Source organism: Sinohyriopsis cumingii, chromosome 14 (assembly GCF_028554795.1).
Source record: "Sinohyriopsis cumingii isolate HCF-2022 chromosome 14, ASM2855479v2, whole genome shotgun sequence".
Taxonomy (NCBI): Eukaryota; Metazoa; Mollusca; class Bivalvia; order Unionida; family Unionidae; genus Sinohyriopsis; species Sinohyriopsis cumingii.
In genome coordinates this window covers 120,800,828-120,818,193 of record NC_142974.1, presented here as the reverse complement: position 1 = coordinate 120,818,193, position 17,366 = coordinate 120,800,828, and the positions used below count along the sequence as shown (strand labels likewise).

General features: G+C 35.7%; 1 protein-coding gene across 1 annotated transcript; it reads left to right on the top strand.

Moving 5' to 3' along the window:
- Positions 1-7: 7 nt before the first annotated feature.
- On the top strand, positions 8-14,971 carry LOC149784719 (small ribosomal subunit protein bS1m-like). Its single transcript, XM_089932747.1, has 2 exons — positions 8-458; positions 6,760-14,971. Exons 1-2 carry the CDS (start codon positions 22-24, stop codon positions 6,983-6,985), a joined length of 663 nt encoding a protein of 220 aa, XP_089788873.1. The 5' UTR covers positions 8-21; the 3' UTR covers positions 6,986-14,971.
- The last annotated feature ends 2,395 nt before the right edge of the window (positions 14,972-17,366 follow it).

Below are 17,366 nucleotides of genomic sequence, written 5' to 3'. Positions count from 1 at the left end.
TTTATTGGTTTAAATTCCAATATGTCTGCCGCCATGAGGGTTATTTGTCGTTTGGTTGGGAGAAGGAATGGGTCAAAATGTGAAAATTATCGTACATGTCTGGATAGATCAAGGTGTTTCTCTTGCACAAACATTCGAACTAATTCCACAGGTAAATATTCAAGAGACGCGACAGGTACGATGAAGAATTCTGAGACTAAGGGCACTTCAGGAATCTCGGGATTGTTGCGAGTTCTGCAGAAGCTAAAAGTAAATCAAGAAACACCAGAAGTAGCTCCAACAAAACCTGAGAATGAATCTTTTGCGAGCATGTTGAGAAAATCCAAGCTGATGCAGATAGGGAAACCAGAGGGCAGCATCATTACTGGTGATGTGATTGATGTTGTTGGAGATGACCTTTACATAGACTTTGGAGGAAAGTTCCACTGTGTTTGTCGCAGACCTCAGTACAAGGCAGAGTATGACTGCTTTCATTTTTTTTTTTACTAACTCCACGGTACCCGATAAAAATTATTTAGTACCAAAAATGAGACTGAAATTTTTTTTTTATTATGAACACTATTTCAAGTAAGCAATCACTATAGTAGAAGTCACATGGGTCATGTATGCACATTTACTCATTTTCAATTAAATATAAATCGTTCTTTTAAAATCTAAACTACTTTTATTTAACCAAAGTCTATTCAATCCTGATTTTTTAATGATCTGCACCGTCACCTTAACTGTCGTCAAGAAACTTAAGATGAAAATTATGTTCTTTTACAATGGTGGCCATGTACTAAACTTGGGTCAAGAAAAGAGCACTTTGAGTGGAATCATCGCAGTATAGGGTAGTATGAATTCATTTGTCAATATGCATAGCATTCATTGTGACATCACAGCATGCAACATTCAATCCAGATTGTACTGGATCACACCTTTAGGTTCATTTCATCATGCCTGTGGCATGATGCCCCAGTGATTAACATCACTATAAACTGCTACACTGCAGACATCATAGCAGTGCTAAAAATATGATAGCCCAATGCCCAAGGCCCTTCTAATTTTAGATCAGGCCTGTCCTGTATTCTAAGTGAGATGCCCATTGGGCATGTAGAAGAAGAAAAAATTTGCCTGAGGAAACTTAGATTTGCACTGAAATGTGTAAATGTATTTTCAAGATGTTAACATACCTGATGCATCACAACCTATAAATCAGGACACCACTGATTTTCAGATCCAATTTTATTTAAATTGAAGCATCACATTCATGTACAGGGGCTTGTATCATTGCTTGCAATTCAACTGTCAGTCACACATTAGTATTAAATTATTGTATTCTATATGTATGATAGTTAAATATAAGCAATGATACAAGCCCTCGTGGTGTCATGTGAAATTTTTTGTTTTTACTCGCAATCCTTTTGACACAATCGTATTTTGAGAAAACACAATTTTCAGTAATCTTCAGGAGTAAAAAGCCCATTACATGTAGAATGTATAAACAGTAAACAGTCATGATTTGAGCTGATATAAAACTATCCCTAGGGCAGTTTAAATAGTGGCAATTAAAGAAAAAGAGGTCAGGTATAAACATTGTCACATATTAATTTGCTAACAATAGCTAGTGACATATTTTAAAGGTTGAAGTGGGTGAGTCCATTGTGCTAATTTACATTGGTAGGATTAATAATAATAATGATAATAATAATAATGTTTTATTTATAGACGGTGACTCGTTAGTCAAGGACTATTCTCCCTTGAGGCCCTCTTAAGGAGAGTATAACAATGCACACATTATGAAGATAGCAATAATTAGTGTTTATTTTAACATGTTTAGTATTAAAATACTAAATTCCATTATCTATTAGAAACACATACATGCTCATGATATCTTTTCTTAAATACTCTAATATTTTCAGCAGATTTTACATGTAGTGGAAGTTTATTCCACAGAACTGTACGCAAGTATTGAAAGCTTTTTTTAAATTGCTCTGTTCCTGGTTTTGGTACTTGAAGGTTTCCATGTGATATTGATCTCAACTGGTATTGTGTTGAAAAAGGCCTGAATAAGTCCTGAAGATACTCTGGTGCAGTTCCATATAGACATTTATATAAAAGAACTGCCTTGTGAAAATCTATCCTGTCATGTATTGTGAACCATTTGAGTTCTGTAAATAATGCTTTTGAGGGATGATCAACAGATGCATCTAAAATTACACATGCTGCTCGTTTCTGAAGTTAATAAATCCTGTCAGGCTCAGATTTAGCACAGTTTCCCCATAAATTACAACAATAACCCATTGTTGGAAGAATATATGACTTGTAGTATAGATTGCGAGTTTCCATAGGTAAATATTTCTTGATTCTGCTGAGAAGGGCAATTTTGGATGACAGTGTTTAGGATGAAGAACAACTCACAGGTAAATCAATGAGATGCTGGATGTATGTACAAGAACAAAAGTTATTACACATTATTGCCTTGAATATTAATGTTTAAGCCATATGTATTATATTTTTGACAAATTTGTGAACAGTGGCAAAGTTTCTTTGAAGTTCGATTTGTTGCATTTCATGATTATTTCAGTTGTCGGAATAGTGTTCAAGTGGAATTCATTTTTTTTAGCCGATTTGCGATGCAGTTAGCTATTAGCAAAGCCCAACAAAAATAAATTCCAGAACTGTTGGTTGACAGTTTTTTCTTTGACAAAGAGGGTATTATTCATTGCACATGCTGCAAACAATACATTGACATTCATCAAATTCAGTTCTGATGAGGATTCACTCAGACAATCCAACAGAGAAGTTTGAACACCAGAACCATCCAGTTCCTTGTGAGTGTAATGATAAACACGAATTATATTTGAATTGTAGCTACTGCAACATTGTGTGACAATATTAAAAAGGGGAAATTTTGGGCATATGCAAATTGGAGTCAGCTTGGGGTCTGTGTCAAATTTAGTTTCTTGATCACTGCATAATAGCAATATAACTGAAAATTTGTTAAAGCTACATTAAAATTCAAAAACATAAACACACATGCTCCAGTAAACAATCATACATGCTTTTGTGGCATCGATATTTTGGGTCTTTTCTGTATAATGCACCTATCATGTGCTCATTGATATTGGATGAATATAAGTTGCTAGTTGTGAATACACTATTTTAATAATGCACCCATGACTATCACTGTTTCCAAGATGTGAAGTTTCTTAATGTTTTTGTTTTCATAATTAACAGGTATTGACTTTAAAACGTTGCTTTACATGATTTATTATTTTTTGTTGGAACACCTGGAGTTGTTTGACAGTATGTGGCTGACATATACTTTCATGCTCATGTTGGTAGTCTGTTCCAGTGGCTAGAACATCAGCCTATGATGCAAGAAGTTGCAGGTTTGAACCCGGTCAAGTCATACCAAAAATGTATAAAAAATGATACATACAGCTGCCTCACTTGGCACTCTGCCGTAAGAGGTTAGTATAAGGACTGGTCAACACTCCGGTGGCCTAGTGGTTAAAGCATCCGCCTTGGATGCCTGGGGTCATGGTTTGATCCCTGGTCAAGTCATACCAAAGACTTATGAAATGGCACTAACATCTTCCTCGCTTGGCACTCAGCGTTAAGAGATTAGTGGTGTAACTGGTGTATGCAATTCGCAAAAACAAACACACAGAAAACATCCAGTTTTGTTGTGGATTTTTCGAACTTTGAAATTGAATTGGTAAACGTACATGAAAGCTGTGTGACATTGTTTTGTGAGCAGGACTAGTAAAGATTTGGCAGGAATAGAAAATATCTCAATATACTAGTCTGTCTGGCTACAAAGAAATTTGTGTTAAATTTGAGTCCTGCAATATAAACTGCCACACTGCAGACTTTATAGCAATATGTCTAATATGCAGAGTCAAAAATCTAACTCACTCATGTTGGTAGGCCCATTGTCACTGACAATACTGGCTCCACTCATCCATCACAGGTGGTTACATATGCTTTGCTTTAATTCTTATATCAGTTCTTTTGGATGGCACAAATGGAGGGCCATGGAAGTAGAATCCATTTTTCAAGTTGATTTACACTTTGTGCATCATATTCATTAGGATATGAATATGCCATCTTACAAGTATTTTTTTCAATATTACTGTGTTATTAGAGTAACTCCCCTTGCATGACCTTGAGTCTACATGGCATCTTTTTATTGATCATTTCCCACAATCATCCGATTTTAACTGGAAATTAAATACATATTATAATAACAAGAGATATGTCATTTTGGATAATAATGTTTTGAAGGTCATAGTCTTTTTATTAACTTAGTTTTGCTAACTTGGCTAAAAAAATGTATCATTGTGAGTTGCAGTAGGGTCTGTGTTAGAGCACCATAGCCAAGAATGTGATGCAGGTCATGAAACAGCACTTATGTAATATTTTCTTTGGCATGACAAATCATATTTTGACCTGAGTCCAACAAGTTTTCTACTGCCTTTTTATATTAACATTACTGATCGCAGAGAACAACTACGGCACACCTTTTGTTAGCGAGTTAGCTTTGTTGATCAGGCAGCGTATTGGACTGCTCGCTGCTAATTAAAACATTTATTTTGACTAACCTTTGTTCATAGACAGTTAGCATAATCCTTTTGTCTTAACCATATAGTAAGGGTGCCATCCATTTAGTACGTACGCATGGAGAGAGGTAACCCAAATAATAATGTACGTATGTATAGGAAACGGGGAGGGGGGTTTAAACCTTGATAATAATTTGTCTAATATGTAACCTGTTTGACTTTGGTTCAGTAGGTGTTTGAATTTTAGCAGACAGTACACAAACTTTTTAAAGTTACGCAGCTTATTTCTTTGATGCAGCCAGACATTCAATGTCGGTGGACTATCTGTTTTATTAAACATGTAATATTATTAATCCTTGATCGTTTCTGCATGGATTAAATATAGTCCATTCTATAGAATGGGGGGGGGTGAATCAAGTATACGTATGCAGGTGGGGGTGTGTAAAAAAGTATGCATTTGTACAGGGAGGGGGGAGGCGTCAAGCTTCGCCAGATTTTTATGTACATACATTACTAAATGGATGGCCCCTAAGGTCTAAATCACAAGGAACTGTGTGACTGCTGTTACAAGTTGCTCTAGCTTGGGGTGATGCTGCTTTCCATGCATGGATCAGCAATTTAAATCTGAAATCGGTACCCTCAGAATACACAGGTATTCTGTTCTGACAGGGATTAGCACTTCCAAAAAAGTCTTCTCAGTGATTTAATACTAATGGCCTGATAAACCATGCCGATACTACAGCACAAATCATGCCATAGCTACTTGTTGTCTGACACCATGTTGGGGTATTTTAACCCTGTTGAACAAGACCTGAATCTACCAGTGTATGACATGCTTTGATACCCAGTATCATCTGGAAAGATAATAAACAGCATGTAATGCAGATTTAAATATGGCGCATGTCAGTTTATATCCATAACAATCAAGGTCTAGTGACATTTTGGTAAATTTAGCTCAGATAAGATTTTAGAATTGATTATGGTTTGTTATGACCAATATAGTTCTGTTGTTTCAGTGCACATATCCAGCAGCTTTTGCCCCCACATGATTTTAAAAAGAAAAAGCATCAAGGTTAAAAAAAAATGTAGAAGACATACTCATTTCATTCATTGATTTATTATTTATAAATTCAGTGTCACCAAGCAGTCCCTAATGTTGTTATCTTCACGTTTAAAACCAAACTGAAGTATTCAGTGTTAACAAAGAGCCTGCTCACTGTCATTTTCAAATTGCACAAGAGTCCGTTGTTAGTGAAGTTGGCTTGCCTACACATGCATAGAAGGTGGTTGTTGTTGTTGTGGGGTATAACACCATTTTTCAGCACAAGATAGGCTATACATGGCGGCCAGTATTAGTGGTGGAGAAAGAACCCGGGAAAACCCCGGAAAGAACCACCAACCAACAAGAAGCTACCGGCTGAACCTGAGATTGAACCCATGCAGATCGAGGTGAGATGGCAGTGATCCGTAATGGTGAGCGCTTTCAGCCACTCGGGGCCCCTGCATAGAAGGTAGTTAACACCCTGTTGTCTGCATACAACATATGTAGGGCCTATATTTAATATTTTCCTAAAAAGTGAATAAAAGGTGGGGAAAATTGTCTCAACGTTATAGAAGTTTATGGAATTCTCCAGAGCTTACAGAGCACTTTGACCTAAACACTCCTGTTATGTGAACAACACATCCTCGCATATGCAGATATGGATGCCATGTAGGTGTTGAAGCTCCTAATGATTAGGTTTGAAATGGAAAGAAGGTCACATTGTCTGGACCACATGTGCATTTTTATTTCCTTGATGCTTTTGTTTTTAAAGTCTTTAGCGGCATTTAACATGCTAGGTGTGTTGGTTGAAATGTATATGACCTGTGGGTAGAAAAATACACGTATTTGAAAATCCATGGTTGTCCCTGGCCCACCTTTTTTCAAGATTTGGTTGCCCAGAAAATTGTTCTGGTTGCCTGATTAATTACTGCATTTCCCTTTTAAGATTGCTGTAAGCAAAATTTTTCACCATCTTTTGTCATATATGGTTAGCCTTAATTCTGGTAGTAGTACATCAGTTTCTTGTCTCAGTTACTCACAATGGAATATGCATGTAGGTGTTCTGGCAGTTGTACATATATTGATGTAGTAGATCATATCACAATGGAGACGAATAACTTCACAGAATGTGTCTTCATTTTATACTTGTTCTTTTTAAATCTGTTTCAGGAAGTACAAGAGGGGTGCCAGAGTAAAGTTACAGTTAAATGACCTGGAAATGAGCTCAGCATTCCTGGGGTCACCCAAGCATGTTACCCTTCTCGAGGCTGACTGTACGCTGCTGGGTCTTCACAGATGGGAGGAGTACTTGAAGGACCAACCCAAGAAGCATGAAGCAAAGGAGCCATCATTAGCTCAAAGACTTATAGAAAAGAAGTTGGGTCAAAGCTCATGAGACATTATTTAATTTAACCTAAAGTTATACAGGCGTAATTGGTGAACAAGTATTAAATCATGTTAGCAGGGGAAACAATTTGCCATAATGCAAGATAGAAGAGAGGGAAAAGGCAAGGTTTTTGAATCATTGTCATCAGATTCTTTCATGAGTCACAAATAACAAATATCTTTACTTAGTTGTATTTAATTGGCTTACCAGTTACTTGAATGTATGTAAACATTTGTTGTGTTTGTAACACAGCAACACAATTATCATATTTAGTGCCAAATGTAATGTGTGAATTGCCTTGCACAAAAACATGCTACAGTAGCGAACCACAGCTGATTTGATGGTAGGATTTGAACCCACACCCTTTCTGTGGTTATGTACAGTGTTGGTATTTAGTAATACAGTAGTCCCCCTCTTATAAGGCAGGGAAGTGGTCCTATAATGCGGGTGGCCTTTCTAGAGGGGGATGACAAATGCGAATAGTAAATACATATGAAGAAAGTCACAACCACATTTAATATTTTCATTTAAAAATCATGTTGTGAAATCAATGAAACAAACTTTCATCATTTTCAAAAAAATGTTATGCATAATCATTGATATAGTTTTAAAACCGTCTCTATAAAAATGTTACAGATCACATCAGCTGTCACCAGCAGCCACTTAGATACAATACAGATGTTCCTAAGAATTCTTATGCTTGAAAAATTTGCTTTCCACAGCTTTTCTTTTATCTTTTTAAGAATGTCTTGTGTTTTCATAATTATGTCCACAAGTTCAACTTTGTTTGTTGCAAGGACATAATCCATCAATTCTGTGTAGTATAACTGTGCAGTATACAATGTAATGCACTCTTTGGCTGGGTTTGGATTGTCACATGTTGTGTCACTGTCACAGTCGTTTCCCTCGTCCTGGCATGTTTCACTAGAATTTCTAGCACCCTCTATCATTAATGACTCGCAGTAATAACTGATTGTGTTCTCTGTAGCTAATGCATCATCACACTGAACATAATCCTTAAGGATTGTACAAAGGTGGTATAAGTAGAAGATAGTCCTCTTCATCCCAGTTTTCCTCCTCTGCCTCTGGTACACCCTATACCTCGTGGGAAAACCCACATTTCTGAAAAAGGGGCCCCAAGTGGACTGAAGCGCTCAATGTCACGGATCACTGTCATCTCACCTCTGTCTGCATAGGCTCGAGTCTCGGGCTCGGCCAATGTGGATATGTGAGAAAGCTTGCCGGTAGCTTCCCATGGGTCGGTGGTTCTTTTCGGGGATTTCCCGGGTTCTTCCTCCACCATTAATACTGGCCGCCATGTATAGCCTATCTTGTGCTGAAAAATGGTGTTAAACCCTATAACAACAACAACAACATTTCTGAAAACACTTTTGAATCGTCTCGGTTGTCAGGACATACCATGCTGATGTCAGCCATCGGATGCATCCAGCAGTCACCTTCTGTGCCATCTCCGATGCAGCTGATATATTATCCATCAGGTACAAAACATGTCTCAGCAGCTTTTTCCTGTAGTTCATTTTGACCATCTGGATTATCCCTGCATCCAGGGGCTGAAGTTTTGAAGTTGCATTTGGATGAAAGTTTGAAACCTTGACATTAAACAAATCCAGTTTTGGTTGTACAGCACAGTTGTCAAGGAAAAGCAGGATCTTCCTGTTCTTCACTTTCATCTGCTGATTAAGTCTTTTGATCCAGGTCTCAAATATCTGTCCTGTCATCCATGCTTTTCTGTTTGCCTCGTATTTAATTCTCCACTAAGGACAGAACACTTAATATTGTGTCAGACTTGAAATCTGTGCAACCATCCGTTACTTGCGGTAAAGTTGTCATATTCCATTTGAAATGACAGAATTGCTGCTTTTTCTTGGATCGTTTGACTGGTAAGTGAATATTCTTAGCACATGCAGTGCAAAACCATTTAAAAACCTTGTCATTCAAATCAGCATTCAAACATCTCCTGGCTCTAACAATCTTCCTTTCTTTGTCCATTCCACCTTCCCATTTCTGCAGATGTGTTTCCCTATCTTTCACGATATTATCTGAGTCTTTCCGACATCAGATTTTTTGGCAAGGATCCTTGAACTCTCCCCCTTTTGGTCAGTTCAGTTACTTTCACTTTCTCTTCTAAACTGAGAATTTTTCTTTTACTTGATGACATGTTGATCATTGTGCAGTAAGTTATTCCAATGTTACCAACTACAAGACTGATAAAACAATTTTTCTTCATTTAAGCAAATTGCCATGTGTTTTTAAAGGAAGTGATCTTGTCACGTGATTCATTAGTCACAGTCTGATACCCTATTGTTTTTATACAATTCTTTACACTAAGTGAGAGAAGCCAAAATGGCTTCAATATGTACCATTCACAACATGCATATTTGACCTCGCGGTCATTATGATTTGTAATCTTGACAATTATTGTCAGATGTAATAGCCACTAATTATCAAAGTGAACAAGCTCAACATCTTACTTGGGGAAGCCATAAAGGCTATCATACCATTTTCCTGCTGACTTGGGTATTGTACATCGATACTGCCACTTCTAAGCTGTTACTACTGTTCGATAATTGTAATCTTAATAGTTATCAGAGTGACTAAACCGGACATCTCATGATAACACAGCAGTAAGGCTAATCGGATTACATGTACTTACCCTTTCGTATGGATGAAAATTGGAGTCTTTCTTGGCTTTATGGAATAAATGTGGCTTCTCATGAGGCGTAAATGAAATAATATTAACCTTAGTGGTTCATGTACTTTAGTCAATACTTCTTTTAGTAACGAAAACCTGACATCAGGAAATAGAAATTTGATTACTTAACGCACATTATGAATAAAATACTGGTTCTGGATACATATTAAAATAAAATGCGACCGCTTGTGAGGATAAATTTTATATTATTGCACTAATATGCTGGTTGAGTTAGCGGGGTGGCCTTTTGTGAGGGGTATTTTTGAACACAAACTCGTCTGTGCCAACAGATTCTGGCCACAAGGAGCAGGTGGCTGCTGGTCAGGGGGAGGGTGCTGTTCAAGAGGGGGACTACTGTACATAATTAGGCTCTGAATTTCTTAAAATAATATGTGCTTCAGTAGAGTAAATGATCTTTTTAAATTTTTATTGGTTAACTGGAACCAAAAGTACACATACTTTGAAAGGAATGATTTTTTTGTTGTGTGAATGTTTTTATTACAAGTGCAGTTTTAGTGAAATATCTTAACCATTCTTTTATTTATGTCTGTGTAGTAACATCACTTTCCTTTCTTCTTTTGCTCAGTTTCTGTATTTGTATCCATCTGTTTACTTAAATACTTAAAGGTCTCACTAGGAGTCCAGGACTCCTAACTTGGTAAAAATTGTAGTTCCACCAGCAAAAGTTGCAGTCCCCTCCCAGAAACATGCTGAAGTGGCTAAATGTCCATTAAAATGGCCAGGAATAAACAGACACTAAACTTTGTCAATTTATTTGTAATCATTTATTCTATTAAAAAAATATATGTATTAAAATTGATATCATGTACAAATATCATATTCTTTAATTACAATATAGTTCACTTTTGTCTATGTCGCATTTTGCAAAATTTTCTGATGGTTGGCTTTGGATCGTTTTCCTCCACACTAGGTCCCTCTTTTTTTACTTGCATCATTTGTGTTAAGGTCTCATATTTTATTCTGGACCTTCACTTAATCTTGATTTTGTTCTGCACTCTGAAGCCTCTCTTGTATGCCACAGATGTCACTGGTGACACCAGCACAATCACAGCCAGGACTGCAAAGTCTGGAAATCTCTGTCTCTTGAAGTAGAGTTGTACAGACTTCTGTCAGTGTGCGGTTCAATGATTTTATGACTACCTACCAATTAGGTGGTCTCATGCCTAGAAAATGTGAAACTTTGCAGATTAGAAGAACCGGTGGTTGCCACTGAGTTTAATTTCCACATTCTTTACACCACTGGCATATAGCTCTTGTTTGTCAATCAGTATGAATTTTGTAAATCCAAGAAAAGTTTTTATTCCAAACACTAAGCCAGGCATCGCATACTTTCTTACACTTGGCTACTGTCCGGTCCGAACTATAAGTTCTGGCAGCTATAGCAGAGTTCTAAATCTCATTAAAATCTTCATCAGTTTTCCGTTTAACCCCAAAATACTTATCCAGATTTGCACACTGCATTTTGTCCAAGTCTCAACATGCCTTGATTTCAAGGTCGCATGCAATATTTATATGGCTACAATCAGAAATGAACACAATAACAGGGATCGCGCTGGGCTTTGCCAATGTCGGAAATTGTGAAAATAATTTTACTAATTAGAAACAAAATGTACCATCTGGAGATATTTTTGGTGGCAACATTTTTGGCTGATAAAAACTGCTTTGTAGTGTAGAAATTCAATGGCACCATGACAGGTCCCCACAAACTTGGATATAAAAATGCACTGGAATCTATTGTTACATAAACAAATCCTTGTTTCATATTGACAAACCAGCCTTACAGTGCATTGTTATATTATAATCCGCTTACGCTGGTGTCTGGCCTTGATACTGTATGCTGTAATGTAGCCAAAATAGCCATGCAACTGACTAGCTACAATCGACCAGTTCTGAAAGCAAGAATGGGAAATGACTACAGTCGACCAAAGGAAAGCAATTTTAAAAAACAAATTTTACAGACAAAAAATAGTTTTCCTGCAAGTTCAAAGAAACTGATTACCTTTGAAGCACCGATATATACCAAGCAAATATTTTTAAAAAATCTGTTTCAATGTTCTACAATTATTTGGTGTTGCCGCAGCAATAACAAATGGGTATATTTTGGTCCTTCAAAGAGGGCCTTTAATTACACATGCACCTTCATCAAAGCAAGCCAGTAACCTTTGATCAAAGGAAGTCAGCAACAAACTTAAATAAAATTATTGTTTCATTTTTCATAGTGATTAAAACATACTTATTGTTCTGCGAAACTTTCCTGTTTGCAACAAAAAAGTGCGTATGGAGGACTCCTGCGTGGGTGATTTTCTACGTCACAGATCAGAAATTTGCGTATAAATACACACAAGTAAGCGTTATGAGATCTCTGTGCATATCCTTTCTGTTGTATCTCTCTAATAAATTGAAGCCTGTGCAGATGAAGTTTTCATCTAAGTTGGACCAAGAGTGAAGAATATGTTTTTATGGCCCAGGTATGTGTAATGGGGCCAAAGAGTATTACCCGTGTCATTTTTTCACCCTGTCCCTGTGGCTTAGTGGTTACAGTGTTGGACTTGAAACCAAAAGAAAGAAGTTTTGATTCCAGCCCTTCGATTATCAACTTTGATGTATCTTTGGTTAGGTACTTTGCTTGGCATGCCACTGTAGTTATGAACTTCAATAGTGAACTCTGACTTGGGACAATATCCTTCTTCATATATATATAATTTCCTCTCACAGTAACCCTTAAAGTAGTTGATGGACTCGGGTATTGCACTCAACATTAATAAGGCCTAGTCCAAGTTTGATTTTCAAAATTTTCTAACAGACTAGTTCTGTCCCCTGTTTAACATTGAACTTTGGCCTTCGCTTACTTTAGAACTGTTTTTCTTAATTAGGACAGTTTGTACATCATAATAAAAATAATAATAATGAGGACTTTGTATAGCGCTTAATCTTTAGAAGCTCTAAGTGCTTTACAACATTAGACAACACCTGTAAGATAAAAAACATATAATGATATGATTACAAAAACAAACACCATGAAATTAGAAAACATAAAAAACATGCTGAAAATATTTAAGGTAGGAAACATTATTAGGTCTTTAAGTTTGTTCTTGCAGTCGAAATAAGTGAGTTTTGAGAGCACTCTTGAATGGGATTACTGTGTCTTTGTGTCTAAGTTCAGTGGGCAATTTATTCCACATTGCTGAGCCCTGGTATGCAAAAGAACGCTGTCCATATGACTTTGTTTTCATAGTGAGAATAATGAGTATACGATTGTCAGATTGCTATGTTGCAAAACAAATTGTTCTCCAGCTTGTTCATTTCACTATAATAGATAAGAAGTACAAGTTCTAGTTTCATTTTTCTGTTTATTAATTCCAACTGATCACATATCATTGATCAGGACTTGTAAATTTAAATTCTGTCTCTGTGTAATTTTACTTTGGCTCTGTATTTATCACAAAATTTTATTTCTGTGTTTGTTTGGTTTACAAAAATGTTTATGTAAAATAATTATCTGCAGATAATTGAAACTATATAGGACCTGTTATGCTAAGAAAAACGGGATCTATCTACTTAATTCTTTATTGTGCTAATTCTTAGTGAGAGCATAAATCCGTTATTCTTTAACGCAGTATTGGTAGTGAGTGATGTCATATTTTCAGATAATGGCATTACTTCATATTGATGGGGGAATATTTTGAGTTTTGCATTGTACATCCATTAATGAGTGCAAAAAAATTGTATATGATCCATATCATTCAGAACACATCCGTGAGTCATATAGCCTTTTACCAACTTGAAACAATAATACTTTTTATATTACTGTCAATAAAAAGCAGTTTTCATCAAGTTGAAAAATTGCAGGAAATATCTTAATTTTCAACATGGTAAGATTGGCAGCCCTGTTTCAGTTGATTACAACAAAAGACATAAAAATTAATCTTTTCTCGGTGCTAATTCTGATTTATTCATGTTCATTAGAGGGAAAATGTGTTTTTATAAACGTTTACTGCTTAGATGGATACATAAGATTTTAGAATTTGGGTCTTTATTTAATGAGTTTTCAGTATTCAATATAAATAGGCATTTTCTTTGAATAGTATTCAAATTTTGCCTTTTATGGAAGGGTCCACTGCATGTGTGTATATATATATATATATATATATATATATATATATATATATATATATATATATGTTTGCATTTCCTTCAAAATGTATTCAAGTTTTGTCCATCTCAGGAGAGTTGAGTATATATCTAGGGGTGCGACCACTGCTTCAATAAACTCAAATGAGCATCATTGTTTTGGAGTTACTTCCCTTCTACTAACATTTCTCAAATGGAAGTTTTCAGAAAACTACATGGCAGAGAAAAACTCAGCTCTGCATCAATGTGTTCTCAATTTGTAAAAAATAATGATTGAAACAAAAAGTCTTAAATGGGGTCTGTAATTTTAGTTTCTTTGGTAATTCAAGATGATCTTGTCTGCAACATCATCACAGGACACATTCCTGGGCAACATCATCATGGGACACATTCCTGGGCAAAATCATCATGGGACACATTTCTAGTCAATAACATCATGGAACATACTCCTGGGCAGCAGCATTATGGGACAAAATCATCATGGGACACATTCCTGGGCAAATGATTGCCTCTGTTAGTTTCCTTTCATCAAATGCAGCAGGATCTATTGGGGATATACAGCATACACATTGAAATAAATTTTTACTTATTCCCCAAAACATCCAATGCAGAGTTATGTGTAAAATATTTGACCCATTGACTACTGAAGCATGTTATCATTTGCCCACTGAAAGGTGGCAATTTACTTCATCTTTCTAACAAATCCTCACAAGTCCCATCTCTGTAAAAAAGATTTGTATTTCTAGTCCCCACCACAGAACTATTAAGGACATGTGTCATACTTGTCTGTCTGGTCATTCATATTCGTGTATTTGTTTTGAATATTTGTCAGTTTTCAGGTACTGTGGTTAATTATATATGCATTGCTGACCTATGGATATTGGAAGACATTTTTAAACAACTTTAAATTTGCTGTACTTTTGATGTATAATGGTTGATTGATCAGAAAGTAAAATTAAAGACACGTTATTCTATTCAGTAAATAAAAAAAACAATTTTGATCTGTCTAGATCGTTTTCTTTTCTGCTATTTTGAGTTTTGACTCTTGTCTTTTTGGTTGTGACTTAGCTTGGTTTCATGTTTTATGTCAACTGATCTAGACTTTAAAATAAAGTTCTTTGTAGTCTTAAGGACTTGTTGAGTCAGAAGATTGACTAAGAGATTAAAGATGAACTAGATTAACTTGGAGATTGAGAAATTTACTAGTAATTGGAATAGGTCAGTTAATAGATCTTGGTCTCATAAACTGAAATGGAACCGCAATCATGCAAAGTACTATCAAATAGAAATGCAGTTATTTCTGACAGATAGTATTGTTTTTTGTTGTTAAAAATTATTTTGTATGATGTCCCAAAGATTGTCATTAACAATTATTTCCAGACAATGATCTTATGCCATAACTGTTATGTACAAATAGTTTTCGCAAAAGCAAGCGTTTGTGCCAAAGACAGCTGACAAACAAATTTAAGTAGTCATATATTGTATTTGTGGTAGAGATGACAGATAGAGGATGAAATGGAATGAAATCAAGAACTGTTCAATGATGTTGTTTCATCTTCAGTGTGTTAAAATGAAACAAGTGCCTAACAGAACACGACTTTGTGTTGAATGTAAAAGCTAAGTATTCTTGAAATACTTTTTGAAATATAAAAGGACACTATATATTAAACTTGAACAATACCCAAATGATCGATATCAGTCCACGAAAATTTAAAATTATGACATGTCTCTATTTTATGTATCCATTTGTTTATGCATCTGTTTATTGATGGATCGATTTGTTTATGAAAGAATGACAAAGATGTCTCAAATTTCAATGTTTTATTTGAAGAAATAAAAATCATGAATCTCGTGATGATAAGGATATCCTTACGCACAAAATGAGACATACCTTCACAATTATGTGGGAAGAACTGTTGTTGGGATTGCATGGCTTGAGAATCAGATTGGAAGATACTGAAGTGCACGATTTGTGATGTCACATGAAAACCGATATGGAACGCAAAACACTAACTATCTTGAAAGCTCTGTTTTATAGGACTTCAAAATAAAATAAAATACAAAGAAAAAAATCACATACATCTGTCCATATTGATCACTTTGTACTATAAATATGCAAGAACAGAAAAATATTGTTTTTCTTTTGCTGTTTTATAAACACTAAAACACACTTTATCAACAAATATATAACATATTTACATTAACCCTGTACAGGCATGAAAGATTATTGCAATATTGCAAAGAAATAATTACATGAACCTCTGCTTCTTCATTTGAAAGCTGGAATGAATGGGTATCTATAAATATTTGTCAACACACCTCGTCTGAAAAACTGATCAGCTGCAAAAAACTTATCTCTTGGCCTGAGCACCAGATACCATGCATGCAAGGAAGACATTGATATTATGCTGCCGAGTATCAGTTTTTATGGTTTTGTCAGCACTTGTTATTTTCTTAGACAAAATGTTTGTTGTTGTTGTTGTAGGGTTTAACGCCATTTTTCAGCACATGATAGGCTATAAATGGCGGCCAGTATTAATGGTGGAGGAAGAACCCGGGAAATCCCCAGAAAGAACCACCAACCCTCGAGAAGCTACTGGCAAGCTTTCTCACATACCCACATTCACCGAATCCGAGACTCAAACCCACACAGGGGTGAGATGGCAGTGATCCGTAATGGAGAGCGCTTTAGGCCACATGGGCCCCCGACAAAATGTTTGTAAATTGGATATAAAATGGTTCCTCTAATACAAGTTCACCCCTTATGCAATGAAAATCAGGCCTTATAAATGAGGTGGCATTTCTTGAAAACAAAATGGTAAAATTAAACTATTTTGGTGCTAGGTATGGTGGTCTCTGAAGAGGGGTACCACTATACTCATCCATGAAATTTATGAATTGTATCAGTTATGTGTTTACAACCACATGTATATTCAGTGTTATGTATCGAGAGACAAAACATTTTTGAGGGTTGATTTTTTTTAGTTTGATGAAGTCTCATGTAATAAGGTGCTGCTTGAAATTCTGTGCCATAATGAGTCCACTGTAACTTGCATACTGTGCCTAAATTAGTCAATTGCAACTTGCATAGTGTGCCTAAATTAGTCAACTGCAACTTGCATAGTGTAACTACATTAATCTATTGATTACATTGGTCCTTGATTTATTAAATCTTCTGCTTCTGCTATTTTAGATAGCATAACATTCATAATCAATTTAAGTATTGCAATCTCATCTGCCCCAAAATATGGAAAACTGCAAAAGTAACTCCTATTCACAAATCTGGTTCTAAGGATGATGCTGATAACTACCTACCAATCTCAATACTACCAAACTTTTCAAAATTGATTGAAAAGCACGTTTATATAAATATTGTTCTGTCTGAACCTGGAACAATTAGATATGGAGTGCCACAAGGCTCAATTCCTGGTCCATTACTATTTATTTTATTTATTAATGACCTACCACTTTTACTAAGGGTCTCAATATCATCTACAGATGTCTATGCAGATGACACAAGATTGT

Excerpts from the sequence above, each read along its gene's own strand:
- LOC149784719 (XM_089932747.1), top strand. The coding sequence starts at position 22 with ATGTCTGCCGCCATGAGGGTTATTTGTCGTTTGGTTGGGAGAAGGAAT. Across the intron at positions 459-6,759 it reads AGACCTCAGTACAAGGCAGA|GAAGTACAAGAGGGGTGCCA; the intron begins GTATGACTGCTT and ends AATCTGTTTCAG.